Genomic DNA, 16,628 nt, shown 5'->3' with positions numbered 1-16,628 from the left:
ACTTCTAGAAGAGTAAATGGCTACCTTTAAAGCTGTCTAACTATCTCTGTGTAGGCAAAATCATATTAGCAATTGGTTGGAGACAACACTATTTATATTAATTTATAGTTATAGATGGAGATATGGGGAAAACTCATGGCCTGATGCCTGCTTTTAATAGAAAATTTTTAAAAATGAAATAAATTACAGATGATTATAAGCTAATGTATTTTATTTAGACTTCCAAATAGCTTTCTATTTTTTAAGCCAGTCCTTCTCAAAGAAGGCTATTAATAAAACAGATCACAATAGGAAAATTAAATCTTGTTGGAAACTAAAGACATGTGACAAAGTAGAAAGTAAAGAGTAAGAATAAAAAGATAATTCTCAAAGTAGTAGGAAGTTAATAGCAACGTTCCCTGGAGATTTGAACCAGACACTTGTATCTTCAGTATGCATGTTAATAATAATGGATGATAGTGAATAATAAGCAAGTTGAAATACGCTGACTGTACATAATTACAATATTTAATTTCCCTAAAAAAATAAGCAATTGTGAGGAATTGTAAGAAGATATAATAAACTAGCAATTGAAGAATACAAAGGTAGATGAAATGCAATGTAAAGTACAATGCATTACACTCCTGAAGAAATAATCTAAATTACTTGTACATCCTGATGGATTCTGTAACCTCTCAGGGTATCATTTTGGACAACTCAATGAAGAAGAGCAATCAACTATGAATAAATCAATGCTACAACACGTTAAAAGCAGAGCTAAAAAGTGTAAATATTAAATAGAAGGAGATTTTAGCATGTTTTCTATTTTAGAAGCACTGCCCTTTTAAAAAATGACGTCAGTGTAATATTTTTGTAACGTGGAAAAGGTCCAAACAAAGGAAAATACGTTAATAAAGTAATTTAGAAGTCAGTTATAATGCAAATAATTAGCACAATGCACATGCTTTTTTTTAAATTAAAAATAACAATATCAGCTCCTAAGTGTGGGTGCTAATTTATAAATCTTTATGAACAGGAACCATAGGAGAGAAAAACGTCATAGAAAACAGGCACATTTGCGAATGTTAAACAGAATAAAGGAAAGATTTAGTGAATTTTCTGAAGGTCACAAAACAATTGAATGACCACGCTGGGAAGGAACTCAGATCCCCTCCCTTCCAGCCAACATTCAAAATTACCAGATGCTTTTTGCACCCTCTTCCACTAAAAAAATTAGTAGCATAAAAGCCAATCAAGTGCTCCTGTTCATAGTTTTGGAAACTCAATTTTTAAAATGTCCTTTTAAATATTAACTTGAGTTTTATAATTAGAGTATGAAGCTTTATAAATGCCTAAGTGGAAATATGCATCAAAACATTATCATTTATATGTGATACAAAATGTTGACAGACATTAAAAAAAAACTCAGTATAGATTAGAGAAACACAAACTTCCAGATTGTTAGGTTTGAAAATTGTCGCATCTCTTTACTGACTATTTAAGATCATAAATTTAACGGTAGATAAAAAACATAGTCCCTTACTGTTGGGAACTATGACTTGCTCTACAAATAAGTAAGGGTTTTCCTGCTTTTTCTTTAAATTTAAGCACAAAATATTGAGATTTGTTATATCCCAATAACATGAAATATATCTAAACACTTAAAAGATCTCTTAGACAAATAATTTCCAGCTAATCTCCAAAAATAAAATTTCCATTTTTGATAAATTTTACTTCACACTAGATTCTAGATAATTATTGATTTATTCATTCCTTCAATCAGCCCATTTTTTATTACATACCTATCATCCTCGAGGCACTGTGTGAGGTGTCATGGAGGAAAAAAACTATGTTTTCACCTTCAAGTTCTAAGAGACAAGGTTAAGAACCATTTAACAGACAAGTCCACCTTGTGGAGCTGCAGTTCCCTTACATTGGGGGGCTGATGTCCCACTTTGGTAAAGCTTTTCTTGGTTTCAACATTGAGTATGTTGCCATCAGATTACTCTTCTCAACTTTGCATGTTTACCTTTCCTTTTTTATGTTTTTACAGCCCTTTTGCCCGTGTACATTGCTAATGCTGGGTTTGACTAAAACAGACCGCTGGTGGAAACATCTATCTCCTAAATCGTAATCCTATTGAGGGTACTGTGGGAATAGAGATAATCTGAAGAAATGAGGAGCTACCTAAATTAATAAATTGGTGACAAAGTTTCCATAAGTTGAGAAAAGTCAAATGATGTGTGAGTAACGACAATATTTAGAGGTAGAGTCACAGAGCTGGCCAAATGCTGGGAATCCAATCACATTACTAACACTTGGGTAAGGAATTAGATGCGCTCACAGAGGCCTCATGTGGGGGTCCAGAAGCACCATGTGTTCCTTGTGCCAGTTTCTTTGGACACCATAAATACACCTTTGGAGGACGTCTTCATTTCAATTGTGCGCTAATTTCCTATATTTAGATGTGTTGAACATTAAAGGTATGGAATGCTCAATAGTTCTGACCTATATATTAATAACCTTAGCAACCCACAGTGATCTAGCAAAAGGCAGTCATTGTTATTTCCATGTTACAATGGGTGAGCTGGTCCCCAAAGAGGTTAAAGAATCTATTCAAGACAAAAGCTAGAGGTAAACCCAGGTCTTCCCAGTGGGTATGTACTTTCCGTAGCAGACTTCAAACTGACCAAGAACCTTTCAAGGAAATCCTGTTTAATTTGGCACATTATAGACAGACCCAGGATAGAACTAATCATGGATTTGATAAGATCTCATGTTGCAGGATGAGTGTTCATACTAGTGCATTAAAACCACAGTGGGGGAGGTAGCTTAAAATGATTTAACTTCCATGTGTTATACTTAGGCCAAAATCAAGCTCTAAGAGAATGTTATATCTTCAAAAGTTAGACATGTCTCAATGGTACCCAAGTGAAGATCATTGGTGAAAGGCTAAAGTTCTATATTCTTTTAAGAGTACTTCTTTAAAATATGCTTTTCTCTCACAATTAAAATATTTGTTTGAATTGAAAACTGTAAATGGTTCCTTTTGACTAATGTAAAGACAATGGATCCAAAATTATACAGTTATTATCTTATATCTAAGAAAACAGACTCCTTCAAGTAATAAATTTTTAAGTAATTTTGATTTTTACAAAGAACAATCTTAAAACGATAAGCATCGTTAAACACTTCATGCTCACTCTTGTGCTCTCCTGTATTTTCCTGATAAAAATATATGAATAAACTTTTATTTTTTAAAAGAACATACATACAAAAGGAAAGTTGAAAATATTTTTTAATTGAATTTTAACTCACTTTTGTTCATTTTTAAGCAATGTATAGAAAAAAATAATATATTTTAAAAATTGACTGCTTTCTATTTTCTTTAGGATAAAAATAAAGAGTAAGTATGTGTGGCTGATACGTGGAGTAATCTATTTTAGAGTAATGATTTTAAAAACAGGTACTGTGTTTCAGTTTGTAACTTGTCTCAGAAAATAATATATTTCTAAATATACGTCTTTTGACTTCAATGACTTCATATGATGAGTGTTTGCAATGACTTGGGAAAAACTAGCTGAATGAAGTCAGGTCATTGGAACACCCCGACTTTTATATTATAAAACTGGGCTTGTTACTTTTTTCCCTTCAAAGCCACTCCTCATCCTGTCTTTCCTATCTTTTGTGAATGGCTCCAAACTTCTGCTCACACAACCAGAAAACCTTTACACTCTTTTTGTCTCCATCATATCCCTCAACCTTAGCAAGTCAACCAGACATCAATTTGTCTGTATCTAATCCTTTCTGGAGTCTGTCCCTGTCTCCCCATCCAAACACTTCTACCTTTGTTCAGGCATTTGTAGTCTATTTTCTGGACTCTTCTGGCTTCCCTGCCTTTGATGTCTCCCTAACATCCCTCATTGAGACGGCTGCCAGAGTTTTTTCACTGAATCACTGTCTAGTTTTCTTTAAAAAAAAAAAAAGGAAAGAAATCTTTAAAAGAAAACCAATTAACAACAGAATAAAGTTCAAAACTTATTTTTTCCTGGCATTTAGGGCATTTAAATCACCTTTTCAAACTCTCTGAATAGCAATAACTGGTGACTCCTCACTTTTGCCTCACCCTTCTGAGGGTGGTCCCACTACAGAAGGAATATAGCAAGGTGACTGGGAGCACTGACTCAGGAACGAAAAAGCCTGGGTTTGAAACAAACCAGTCACTCAGACTAGCTGTGTGACTCTGGGCAAGTTACACAACACCTCTGTTCCTTATTTCTCTCATCTATTGTGGTACCACTCTCAGGAATTAAATTAATTAAGTTAAATTAAATCAAACTAGAAAGGGTCTAGAAAAATGCAGTGGAGAGCCAGGGAAATATGTCTATACATGAGCATTTATGTCATTGTGACTTGTGTCATTGTGACTAGTTTTAGTTGTTGCCCCACTAGCTTATAATCTTTTTGGAGTCCGAGGGCCATGGCTTATTCATCTTTGTGAGGATACTCTCTATACAAAGCAGATTCTCAGTAGATGTTTGTTAAATTAAACAGAATGCAAACGAAATGTGACAGAGGTGTGTCCAACTGTTTAAAGGTAAAATGAGTTGTGTTGATGGCACAGACATCAGCCATTTCTTTAAATCATCTTTATTGAGGTATAACTTACATAAGATAAAATGTACGAATTTTAAGAGTAAAATTTTACGAATTCTGACAAATGCAGACATTCGTGTAATCACCATCCCCATCAAGACATAGAATATTCTCATTATCCCCAAATTTTCCTTTGCGCCTCAGCAGTCAATCCCCACTTCCCACCCCAACCTCAGGCAACAACTTTCTGTCATCATAGCTTAGCCTTGCCTGACATTTATTTTTAATTTTTAAATTAGAATTGTTTCTAGAATTGTTTCTATGTTTCAACCTGAATGATCTATGTCTATATAATCAACTCATACGCAGTAACATGCAAAAGGAAAAGTGTGTATGATGCACCAGTTGTGCTGGGGTTGGGGGTGAGGGTAGGGGTAAATGTGAGTTGAAAACGGAAAACAGCATTTGTACTTCCATAACCATTTAATTCTTGAAACTTGGCTTTTTTGTTTTTGAATCCGTCATTTTAGGCACAGTTCTACCCTGTAGGCAAGATAGGTATATCCTTATTTAACACCCTGTACCCTTGATCCCAACAAGGTGAGGACCCAATCCTGGCAGTGAGTGCCCCGTTGTTCAGAATCAGGGCTCCTGCCTGCTCCTTGGCCCATGCTTCTCTCCGGGAGTTGAGGAGTGAACAGAAGACCACAGCGTCCTGGAATTGAGGCTACAGGAAGGACCCCGAGCCCTCCGCGGTTCTGGATGCTCTCTGGGGAAGGACGCTCCCTGGGTCTCTGGAGCGCTTTGGCTATGGAGCACAGGCTTTGAGGGTGGCACTCCGGTCGCTGCACCGGGGGGCAAAATGACCCCGCAGAGGGTCTGCAGGAGTGCTCGGGCTGGTAGTCAAGGCAGGGAGTGAAGTCAGGTGGCGTGGGGGAAGGGGCCGGGGCCGGACGTGGCCAGCAGACTCAGGGCTTGACACACACACTCACACAAAAGAGGCCGGAAAGTGTCCGCAGGAAGCCCGCGCGTCACTGGGGACGGAGCCGGGACCCCGCCGCGCCCGCCCAGCCGCGTCCCGGGTAGAGGCCCGCGCACCCCGCCGCGTCCCGCCACCGCCACCACCGCGGCCGCCAATGCAACTCCTCCCGCTCCTCGGTGAGTGCCCCGCGCCCCTGCCCCCGAGCTCGCCTGAGGCGCCGATCGCTCCCAGGGAGTGGGGTTCGCAAGGGGCAACTCACGTGCCCAGTGGATTAGGCCAAGTCTCCAAGGAGAATTGACGCATTACTTACTTCTTAGCGTGTTTTTCTCCTTGGCCTTTCAACTCTGGAGTTCGATATTTAGGGCCCAGGGACTAAGTCACCTTTTTATTCCTGCTAACAAAGTCCCCAAAGTCTCTGACTTTGACCTTTCTTCTGATCTCCCCTCAAGAAATTTGGGAAATCCAAACCATTAACACTTGTGGGAGGTTTCCTGGCATTTTAAGGGGACTGCCAGCAGAGACTTTGGGTTCATTTAAAATACCATTTTGCTGATGCCTGCAGAAAGATAATAAATCACATATTTGAAGGCAAATTAATTCTGGTGTAGACAGTGTGTACAGCCCTATGTGAGGCTGGGATTTAGAATTGAATGTTCAAGAATCTCTTTTTACCAGATAAGGACAATTTATCTCAGATGACTGTTTTCAGAACAATAACTTGCATGATTCATAACTGTTCATCCCCAAGTAGACTTGTCTTGAGAAAGCCTGGGACAACCATTAAAAAATGAACATCCTATGCTTTTCCTTATCTTTTCCTAACAGCCCACAAAATACCATTTCCAACTTTGTTTTCAAAAGCTCTGAAATAAAGTCTTATTCTCCCGTATGCTTCATTCTGTTGGTCGTGTTTGTGTGGTGTTCCATTTCCAGGAGATCAATCTTTGACCAGTATGTTGAGTTTTGTCTTAATTTCCCCTAACAGGGGAAAATGTAAAAGAAATTTTATTATGGAAAAGGCAGAATTTAAAAAGAACATTAAAACACAGAAAAAACAATCATTGCATTTGTCCTCCTAGATGTTATGACATGTTGCTCTCATCTTAAAATAACAGATTTGAATTTGAAAAGACTCAAATACTCACTTTACCTTGATCTCTGCACAAAATCATTCCCAGAGGAGGGAAATTGCTTTACAATCATGCAATTACCTTTAAAATTATCTCACCTCCAGCAAAGGGTCCCATGATCTAGGAATGCTGTTTTCTTTATGAAGCTGGGTTGTTTACTACATTTTAGCTTTGTAGAGACTTACTTCATAAACATCGAGATTGAAGAAAAGCATTAATCTTTTTACTTACTTGCTCTTGTGCTGTTATTTAGCTAAATGCTCCCTTGGGAAATTCTTATAATCCATTTACCTAAATGGAAAGAAAGAAGTATATTTGTGTTTATTGCAGTCTCTCTCAACAATGGGGAGAGATTTTTCTTTTTCTTTTTGAAAAAGTGTGTTTCTCTATTTTCGTCAGTGGGTTTTTCCACTTTGCTGAATTGTGCCTTCCCTCAAAATTGCACCAAGAAGCCCTGTCTCCCAAACGCAAAATGTGAAATACGGAATGGAGTTGAAGCCTGTTATTGCAACATGGGATTTTCAGGAAATGGTGTCACAATTTGTGAAGGTAAACAATCTTTATGACTTCTTTTGGATTTTATTGGTAAGATTAAATTCTGATATGATTGCTTATCCCTTGTCCAGAAATTGTTTCACATTGTACTGTTTGATTTCATGCTATTATAAAAATGTTTAACAAAACAGTAAGTTTGAACTTCCCATGTCAAAATTTACACTCAGTTATTAATTTTTGATGACTCCATGTATATCTTATTTTTGGTATGAATATTAAAAATTACCCTTGAACTTAAGCTGGAAAACTAAGTTGCAGAGAGTAGAGTCAGTACTTTGGTGAACCAAAGAGCGGAGAGTTCATGAAGCCCAGGTTATACTGGTATGCGTGGCACTCAGATACCTTCTTTAGTACTTGACTACCTAAATTTGAGGATAATGTTAAGAGATTTGAGGTTTTCTCCTGCATACCCCGGGTGTAGGAAATGAAGAGAGAAAGGGGAGGGGTAGAGACTTTTGAAAATACATTCTTTTCTGGAAAAGTGAATCCTATTTATAAGACTTTAGGCTAGAGCCCAAAGCAAGAATGCCAGAAAGGGTCCTTCAAGGGTGCAATTTAGCCCATTGACTTCATAAACAGAACACCATCCGATAATCAAATTTATATGATTTCTTGTCTGTGTTCTCCACCACCACCTCCACTCCTGTTTCCTCAAGCATCTCTCAATCTTTCTTTATTCTCTTTCAGTTTTAGTAGAATCTAGTTTTAACTGAGTCAATAGAACAACATCCTGGGTAGGAGAGAGAAAAAAAGTTCCAAGTCATATGAATTAGTTTTAAAATATAATTAAATGGCAAATTCAAATTAGAACTGTGTGGTATTATACTCCTAAATGTATTTAAAATAACACGGACTTTTTCTAATTAAGCCAGGATATTGTACATTGTTAATATTGCATGTGTTTGCTTATAGCGTAAACAAGTTGTATCTCGTGATTCAATTTGATAGGCTCTTAAAAAAGATTAAATATGCAGTATATAGTAAGACCAAACCTCATCATAATTAGTGTAATGTTTTAAAAACGTAGAGGAAAGCTGGGGCTTTTTTATGGTGCATTAGATCAGGGATTTCTGCTTGTACATACAGCCAGGGTTTGTAATATACTGTTTTACAAGCACTACAAAATTCTTTCCATAAATAATCTTAGATTTTTATTGTGTATTTAATTGAATGGCATTATGGCAACTTGCTAGTTGAGTGACCTTCAAAATATTGCTGCAAACATATTAGTGTGCTTTCCACCAATCATTACAAATTGTGCCGTAGTCCTTCATAAGCAGTGTTGTCTTTCTGTTATTCAGATACTTTTCAACTGTCATCATTACCATCATTAACATCAATAACTTTTCACAATTTGGACCTTCAGCAGCCAACCAGTTTATAATCGTGTTTCTAATGATTTCTTTTAAAAATATATTTGCCATTATCCAGTGTAGTTGTTTTTACCCCGCTGCCTAAGCCAATAGCCAGCTGAAGGGCAGAAAATATTTTCCGTTGAAAAAAATACTTCAAGACCTTTTGGCCTGCAATTTCTTTTCACAAAGAACACAATTTGTAATGGGAATTTTTTTCTTCTCAAGTTCATTTTTAACTTAAATCCCCTTCTTATTTAAAGAGTGTTATATGTTTACTTGTTTTAAAATTTACTGTTTTGATGATATCCTCTTAAAACTACCCAAAGGTTTATGATGTCCTCCTAAAACTGTTCAGTTTCACCTTTCATTAATTCACTGATAGATTTTTGACATTTTTTTTGGTAAATGTATTTGATATGTCTTAGAATTAAACTTAAGGCATTGTATTCTCAACTGCTGAATAGACCAGGTTATATTTTGGGTTTGAAAACTCTTATTGGCCTTTTTCATCTCTAAAAAGATTCTCCACTCTTTCTGTCTTTCCCTAAGATTGGTGTTAGGTTAATAAGAAATGACTGAACAGGAGTTTTGTTACAGGGGATGCCTACTTTGGGAGGAATAAAGGGTTTTTTTTTTTTTCTTTTTGGCTCGTTACTATCATCTTCATAAAATTTGGCTGCCTTGGAGACCTGCCAAATAAAAGTTATGGTAATAACTCAACCTCACTAAAGGTACTCTGTTCCAAGAGCTAGTTTTGAACAAGTTATGTAGAATTTGGATTACATGGTCAAATAGAAACAAGTTTCAATTGTAGTGACTTTATTTCATTTGATCATTTTTTATTGAATGAATATTGAGCACTTTCACCATCCCCATTATCATTATCACCATCATCATCAGGATAGCTAAACCTACTGTGTAGTGAGTCCAAGATATTCATTAACAAAATACCTTCCTCTATTATTATTCCCATTTTATCTGTAAGGAAGTAGAGTCTTAGAAAGGTTACGTGAACATCTCAGTTGATACAACAGATAAGTGGTGGGGCCAAGATCTGAGCCAAAGTCTGTCTAATTTCAGCACCTGTATTCTTACTCTTTATGATTGACCATAAGGCCTCTGCTTAGCAGGTACTGCTATGCCCTCGCATTGGAACAATGAATGATAAATTGGCCTTGATTTCCAGTATATTTAGAGATCGTTAGAGAACCATATTAAAAAGTTATAAAAGGAATAAATGGAGGTAAATTTGAGATGTGTAACCAACTGCAGGACAGCTTTCCAAGTGGTGGAGACATTTAAGCTGAGGATTGAAGAAATGGTATTTATGAAGACTGACAAAGTGGCAGGGAAGTCAGGCAAAATGAATCAGCCCTAACAAAGACCTAGAAGTTGAACATGTGTGGCGTGTTTTAAGGAGCTCCAAGTATTTCATGCTGGATATGTATCCCAGGGTATATTAGTTGAAGGGTCAGTGGGAATTAAGTCAAGATGTCAAGGGTATGGACTTTATTCTATTAACAAAGAGCTGTTGGCAAGTATTCAGTAGCTGAGTTACACGATAAATTGTGTGTATTAGAAAGACGACCCTGCTGGGTAGAGTACGAATGGATTAGCAAGGGTCAACCCACACCCTATAAAAGCAATAATACTTTATATTTGTATAGTTCATTATAGTTTATGTCACTTCTACCTAATATACCTTTAATTTTCAAAGCAAGCTTTTGAAATCAAAAGTACAGTTGCTGTCTTTTATTTACCAACACCACTATGACTGGTCGTAACTAGTTCTCTTGAGCTCCGTGCTACAGCCTTTTGCATATGAGAGAAGCAGGACTCTGAAAGCTTGAGTTTCCCAGTGTCCCAAGGCTAGAGTGATAAAGCTAGGACTCAAACTCTGGGTTCTCAGTCTTCTCTAGATTACCAAAAATGTTGGCATATTACTAGTCATCTGGCATAATTGGTGTAGTACAGGTTTTTAAACCAAATTGGTAGAACAGTATCATTTTAATAGAAGATTATTTATTTTTAACAACTTGATTGAGATAGTTCCAGGAATTTATCTACACACTTATCTTGATGCTGATACGTGAGGGTGTTTTAAGACAGGAGAGGGAGAAGTTTGTGTAAAAATTTCGGGGTATATTTAAAAGCTTTTGAAGTTGTCGATGATATTTAACCCTAAAATTTAGTTCATTTTAGTTTTTTAAACGTATATTACTATTGCTATGCCTTATGCTTCTTAGCACAGTTTTGGTTACCCTCTGGTGCACAATTATCATAAATATATTGAGTGAGAAATCCCTCTTCCCCCAGGTAATTAGGAAAATGTTAAAAATGGGAGGGAAGGTTGGAAGGGCTGAAAGAATCTTTGCTTATATCTAAAATACGATATTGCTTGCATTGGAATAAACTGAGCTGTGAGAAGTGAGAAGCAGGGACAAGGGGAAGGATGCAGTGCGGTGCATGTTTGGGTGTGAGGGCAGGTGGAAGAGATAGTCTCCCTGCTCTCACATAAACTCACTAAGTGGAGCTGTATTCTTGGAAGGTTCATGGAATCAGAATGAGTAGAAGAAAAACATTTGCCCCGGGTGAGGATAGGAAGGGTCAGGAAGGATGTAATTGACAGCTTGTGCACAAGTATAGAAATCTTTCCATAGGTTGGGACATGCCTATTATGAACAACATCACAACACTTGACAGAAAATAATGAAGTCTTGATGCTGGCACTCAGGGAGACATATTCTTTGTTGAAAAAGCAGTTTTTCATTATTATCTAATGACCATATATACGCTTGTAAAATTCCACTGGAAGAATGTTATAATAAACTAGACAGCAGTATGACTCTAGTAAAGGTAGAGAGAACAATGTCACAAGAGCTATCGAAGAGTCAAGAAGAAGAAATAGCCTACGGGTTCAGAATGTGGGAGAAATATTAGCTAAAAGAATCCACTAGCATGATTCTGCCAGGGCTAAAAAAGAAGTGCTGAGGACACGTGATTGTTTCTGTAGCAGTTTGTTCTTTAGTAATAAAGAGGATGCTCATCAAAATCAACCGTCATCAGAAGAGATGCAAAGCATACCAAATGTGTGTGTATGTCGTGTATATACACATCAGTTGACACAATTACATACACTATCTAAACTACGTCTTATGAATAATAAATACAGTTTTAAATTTTTAATGAAGTGATAATTAGATAGTTTCCATAATAGAAAGGACAATAGAAAAATAACACTAACTCTTCTTTGCCTCGTGTCTCCATGATATTTCACATTTAAATATGAAATATATAGTCACACTTATATTTGAGATATAATGATATATATATATATATATATACCTTTTGACTTTTATGAAGTGTGGTCACCACATGTATGTGAATGATTTTTAAAAACAAACATGTCAAAATCACATGCACTAATTGGTATCTCCCATTTCTCACTCAAGTAAGTGTCATTGTAAGGTTGTTCAATTACTACAATGATGCTGCCAATATTCCAAATTTTATTAGAGCTCTTACTTTATAATATATACATAAAAATATTTTTTATTATATATATTATAAAAGTGTATTTATATAATTTATTTTATTTATATATATTTATGTATAATAGGAACTTTTCGCCAAATCCAACGGGTAAAGTGGATGATTAATTACCAAAATGGTTTTAAGAAAATGATGTGTGACTATAAATATGAGGTGAAATGTTTTGCAAGAGTAGCATGGAATAAAGACAATTTTAAAAGTTTTGAAATGTTTTGATATTGCTTATAATACCTTGCTTTTAAAAACAATATCCCTGGAGTAAATGTACTGGCTTTCGAGTCATTGCTTCTCATTTGGATGCATATGATCTGTTATTTGTTTACAGATGGGTGCATTATTTTCATGCATTCATCTCATAAACATTATCTGTCCTTCATGAATACACTTTCAAAGGACATTATTAATATCTCTAGCTCTAAGAGTAACAAAGATAAACCTAATACATTGTTGAACTAGATTCTAAGTGTATACCAGCTTAAGAGACATATTCATTATGCAGTTATTAATGCAAATATTTTATAAAAAACCATTACAATGCAGGAAAAAAAGCCATAAAAACATATCAGTGCATTTTGATATGAATGAAACGTTGAATGAACGTTTTCATGAAACGTTTTCTTATATGAGAAAACATCGTAACTACCTTTAGAAAATGACTGAGAAAGAGGCAAAATCATTTACTTATTTTAATGATTGGAATATTTATTCTGTTCATTTCATACTTGAAATCTATTATAGTTTTGAAAATTTAGAAAATGGTACCCCTAATTACTTAGCATAACTACAGTATATTTCTGTTACCAAAAAAGATGGTCCATCAGCTTAGTTTTGCCATGTCCTGGCAAATTAAATGGTCTGGTTGCCAAAGTTAGTCTATTTATTAAGTGAGACAGTTTGGAACAAAAATGAGGAAAGATAAGGTTCACAAATTATCTTTAAATTGTGTCCATATTAATTTCTGTGAAGTTACATACCCAGAATGTAGAATGGATCAAAACTGCCTGGATTAAATTCCTCTAGAGAAGCTATATTTCACAGCAACTTCTAAATCTTGTCTTTTTTGCCTTAAGGCTGCGAATGGGTATCTTTTGAATATTTGTCCTCATTTCTCATGAGGCACTGTCAGCTCTTCTGGTAGGTCATCTGCAGCTTTTCTTATCCTTTTATGTTTGTTACATTTTTGTAGTATTGGAACTTAGGAGTAGAGAGTTGAGTAACAGTCGAGGTCAGCATTTTCTTTTCTTTCTCCCTCCTTCCCTGCTCCCCATCTTCTCTTTGTTTTCCTTTCCATTCTTTCTTTCTTTTTTCAATCCTCAGACAGAAGTGGTTCCTGATTTTTAAGTAATATTTAAAAAATATTTGAAGAATTGGAAATATAGATCGCAATAACATTACCTATACATTTTCCTTCACATATAATATGTTACTAAAAGTTATTGAGGAGGTAAATGTTTTTTGTAAGACAAATGTGTTTTTTACACACTCCAGAGGAACTTCTTAGGTAAATGAATACTAATACCAACTTAAAGAAGTGTGAACTCTGATGTGCTTCTAGGTATTCGTGTGTCAGATTCATTTAAAGTGAGGTGTCTATTTCCTTGGAATTTCTTGTACTGCATGGAAAATGTAACCTATTTAAGAAACGATAGTCTAAATTAACCCAAGGCTTACATACCAGGATGCATGATTTCTGTGAACTTCATCCAAACAAATAAAATACCTTTGCCAATTTCAGAAATCCTTTTCCTTGTACTAGAAATACGACCTCTTTCGACTGTTGACAAGAAGAGTTACACAATAGAGAGAACAAAATCTACCATAATAATTAGGTGGAACTTCCTCAAAAATATTCACTCCATAAGATTACAGATTCCTTCATCAGGTAGAAAGAGAAAAATAAAACAATAAAGCGTTATAAAAACTTCCTTTAAGTTAATATGTTATTTTTTAAAGAAGAAAAAAAGGACTTGTGTCATTTGAGTTTTGCTGATCAGGTCCACAGTTTTAAACTTAAAAATTTCTTTGTTCACGGGCCTGTCCGATGGCATAGCGGTTAAGTTCACGTGTTCTGCTTTAGCTTCACAGGTTCTGATCCCAGTTGCGGCTTGTCAAGCCATGCTGTGGCGGCATCCCATGTAAAGTAGAGGAAGATGGGCAGGGATGTTAGCCAGGGGACAATCTTCCTCAGCAAAAAGAGGAGGATTGGCAACGGATGTTAGCTCAAGGCTAATCGTCCTCACATAAAAAAAAAAAAAAACTTCTCTGTTCTGATTTGACAATGCCATTTTTGCAGTCTGAGATTCAGGAATCATTTTTCTAAGTTATCTTGTTTCATGTTTATCTCACAGGACAATTATGAGAATTAATGAGATACAAACTAAGAAATATCTTGAGTTCTTGAAAGGTTTAATATGAACATATGATTTTAGATTCTCATGAGTAATCTATAGTGAAACATCATGAAAATTTTTCTTCATGTAGGTCTCATTTATTTTTAATCACTTTTTAATCAGTCTTTATCTAGATGGATTCATTTCATACTTAGAATCAGAAAAGTAATACAGATAACTAATGGCACAGAGAATTAAATCGAAATAGTAAAAATCAGCACACAGCCTCTGAGTTCTAATTTCAACAATCAAAAAGATTTATTCAAAATTCTGTGGCAAATCAATTCTAAATAAGACTTACCATCTGATTTCGCATTATTAGAGTGCTTATTTTTTTCCAAGGGAAGATTACCATTTTTTGTTTTTACTTCAGGCTACAACATTAATTCATAATATATATGCCGTAAAATATGTGCAGATGATGATAAGGCATCAATAACAATAAAAGTTGGATATCATTTTTCCAGAATTAGCTTTCATTCTGCATGCAAAATAAACATGGCAGCTGTACCATATTATATTTTCTCTTCAGCTATATCTTTAGGAGCTGATAGGAAATTAAAATTAAATGAAAATTGTGCTCTAAATGTGGAATTTGCCTACATTTTAATCCTCTGTTGCTTTTCAAGAAAAATACTGGTAGAAAGAAGAGAAAGGGATAATGGCAATAACAGCTTCAATACCACACAGTAACACATGAGTCAATTTTTCTGCTTTGTTTATTATAGCTCTACTCTTTTGGCAATATTTTAAGATTGCCAACTTTATTTTGCAAAATTGGTGATTCCTTTTTATTCTGGGAATGTCAGTCATTTATAATCCCAGTTTTGTAGGGCGTCAGCGTACTTTATAGCTAACTCCTGGTTTTTCAGAAGCAAATTAACCAGTCTTCTGATTGTCCATTTTCCCATTATTTCTTTTCTTCCTTATTTAGTTTCTTTAATGCTTAAATAAGTAACTTTCGGATTTACATCTTCTTCACAAAATAGACTAATAATGTTGTTAACTTTAGTGCTTTCTGTGAGCTAGACACTATTCTAATCACTTTACATGAATTTATGAATTTAATTCTCACAACAACTCTCTAAAAGCTAGTATTATCCTCAATTTATAAATTAAATAATTTTCTCAGTGACAGTACTTTCAAACAATTGCCTCATATGATCCTCAAACTATTCTAGGAGGTAAGTCTACAGGTCAGGATTGATTCTCATTGAGACAAAAATGAATTATTTTGGTTGTACTTTCCCCACCTTGAATCTGCTTTTTTCCCACTACATTATCAAAACAATTGATTAAAAAGAAAAAATTTCGTGGTGTGTATATTTAAGATACGTTAGGAATAAGTGCATGGAAGTTAAAACTATTGACAAGTTTCAATATCTTGATGAAATTCACAGATCAGGTACAATTGTTTGACTCCTGTTTGTCCACAGCCTTCAAGCCCAGTGTACTCACAATAAAATCACTGAAATCAGAATGGGGCCATGAGAAGTTTACTCATTAAGAGTGAACTTCCCAAAGCAGAATCCAGTGCTACAAAAGGGGGCGGTTCAGTGTCCACAGAGAAAGCTGCAGCCAAGATGGTGGCTTTTCCTGGTGGTGGTGATTTCCTATCCTTTTCCCAGAAAGAGAGTGGACATCAAGGTAATCGGTTGAGGCATTGTTTCCCAAAGGCTGCACAGACTGGGCTCCCTTTTCCCCACTGGTGTTTGCTCCCAGGTAAAGCCAAGAAAATATTCTCAAAGGAAACTTTGTCATCTGCCTGGAAGGAACTCTTGAGAGTGAAAATTGATGCCACCTTTCTGTCTACTCCACACCTATGCTACCTAAAATACTGTCTGATAAGTGCTGAGCCCCGCCCACGTATACAGGGAACTCTGAACTCTCTTGCACTAAAGAGGTTGTAATGGCTGGCAGGCAAAACCTGGGCCAAGCTACCTGTAGTAATCAACATTGTTATTTAATTATAAACATGAGGGTCATTTAAGGATAACTAGTCATTGGAGAAAGGCCAATAATACAAACACAAAGAAAAATAAATAGAACAATTGCCTGGAAAATGATACTTTTAGGAAGAAAAAATAGG

At 35.7% G+C, this 16,628-nt stretch overlaps 1 protein-coding gene across 1 annotated transcript in view; it reads left to right on the top strand.

The window, feature by feature from the left end:
• Nucleotides 1–5,711: 5,711 nt before the first annotated feature.
• ADGRL4 (adhesion G protein-coupled receptor L4) overlaps nt 5,712–16,628 on the top strand; it is a 115,155-nt gene continuing 104,238 nt past the window's right edge. The window contains exons 1-2 of the mRNA XM_058537091.1: nt 5,712–5,733; nt 7,087–7,236. Of these exons, the coding sequence (XP_058393074.1) occupies nt 5,712–5,733; nt 7,087–7,236 (172 nt within the window). The remainder of the gene's footprint in view (nt 5,734–7,086; nt 7,237–16,628) is intronic.

The sequence above is a fragment of the Diceros bicornis genome, chromosome 4, assembly GCF_020826845.1.
Source record: "Diceros bicornis minor isolate mBicDic1 chromosome 4, mDicBic1.mat.cur, whole genome shotgun sequence".
Taxonomy (NCBI): domain Eukaryota; kingdom Metazoa; phylum Chordata; class Mammalia; order Perissodactyla; family Rhinocerotidae; genus Diceros; species Diceros bicornis.
The sequence above is the reverse complement of the archived record's forward strand: the minus strand, read 5'-3'. Positions and strand labels throughout refer to the sequence as shown.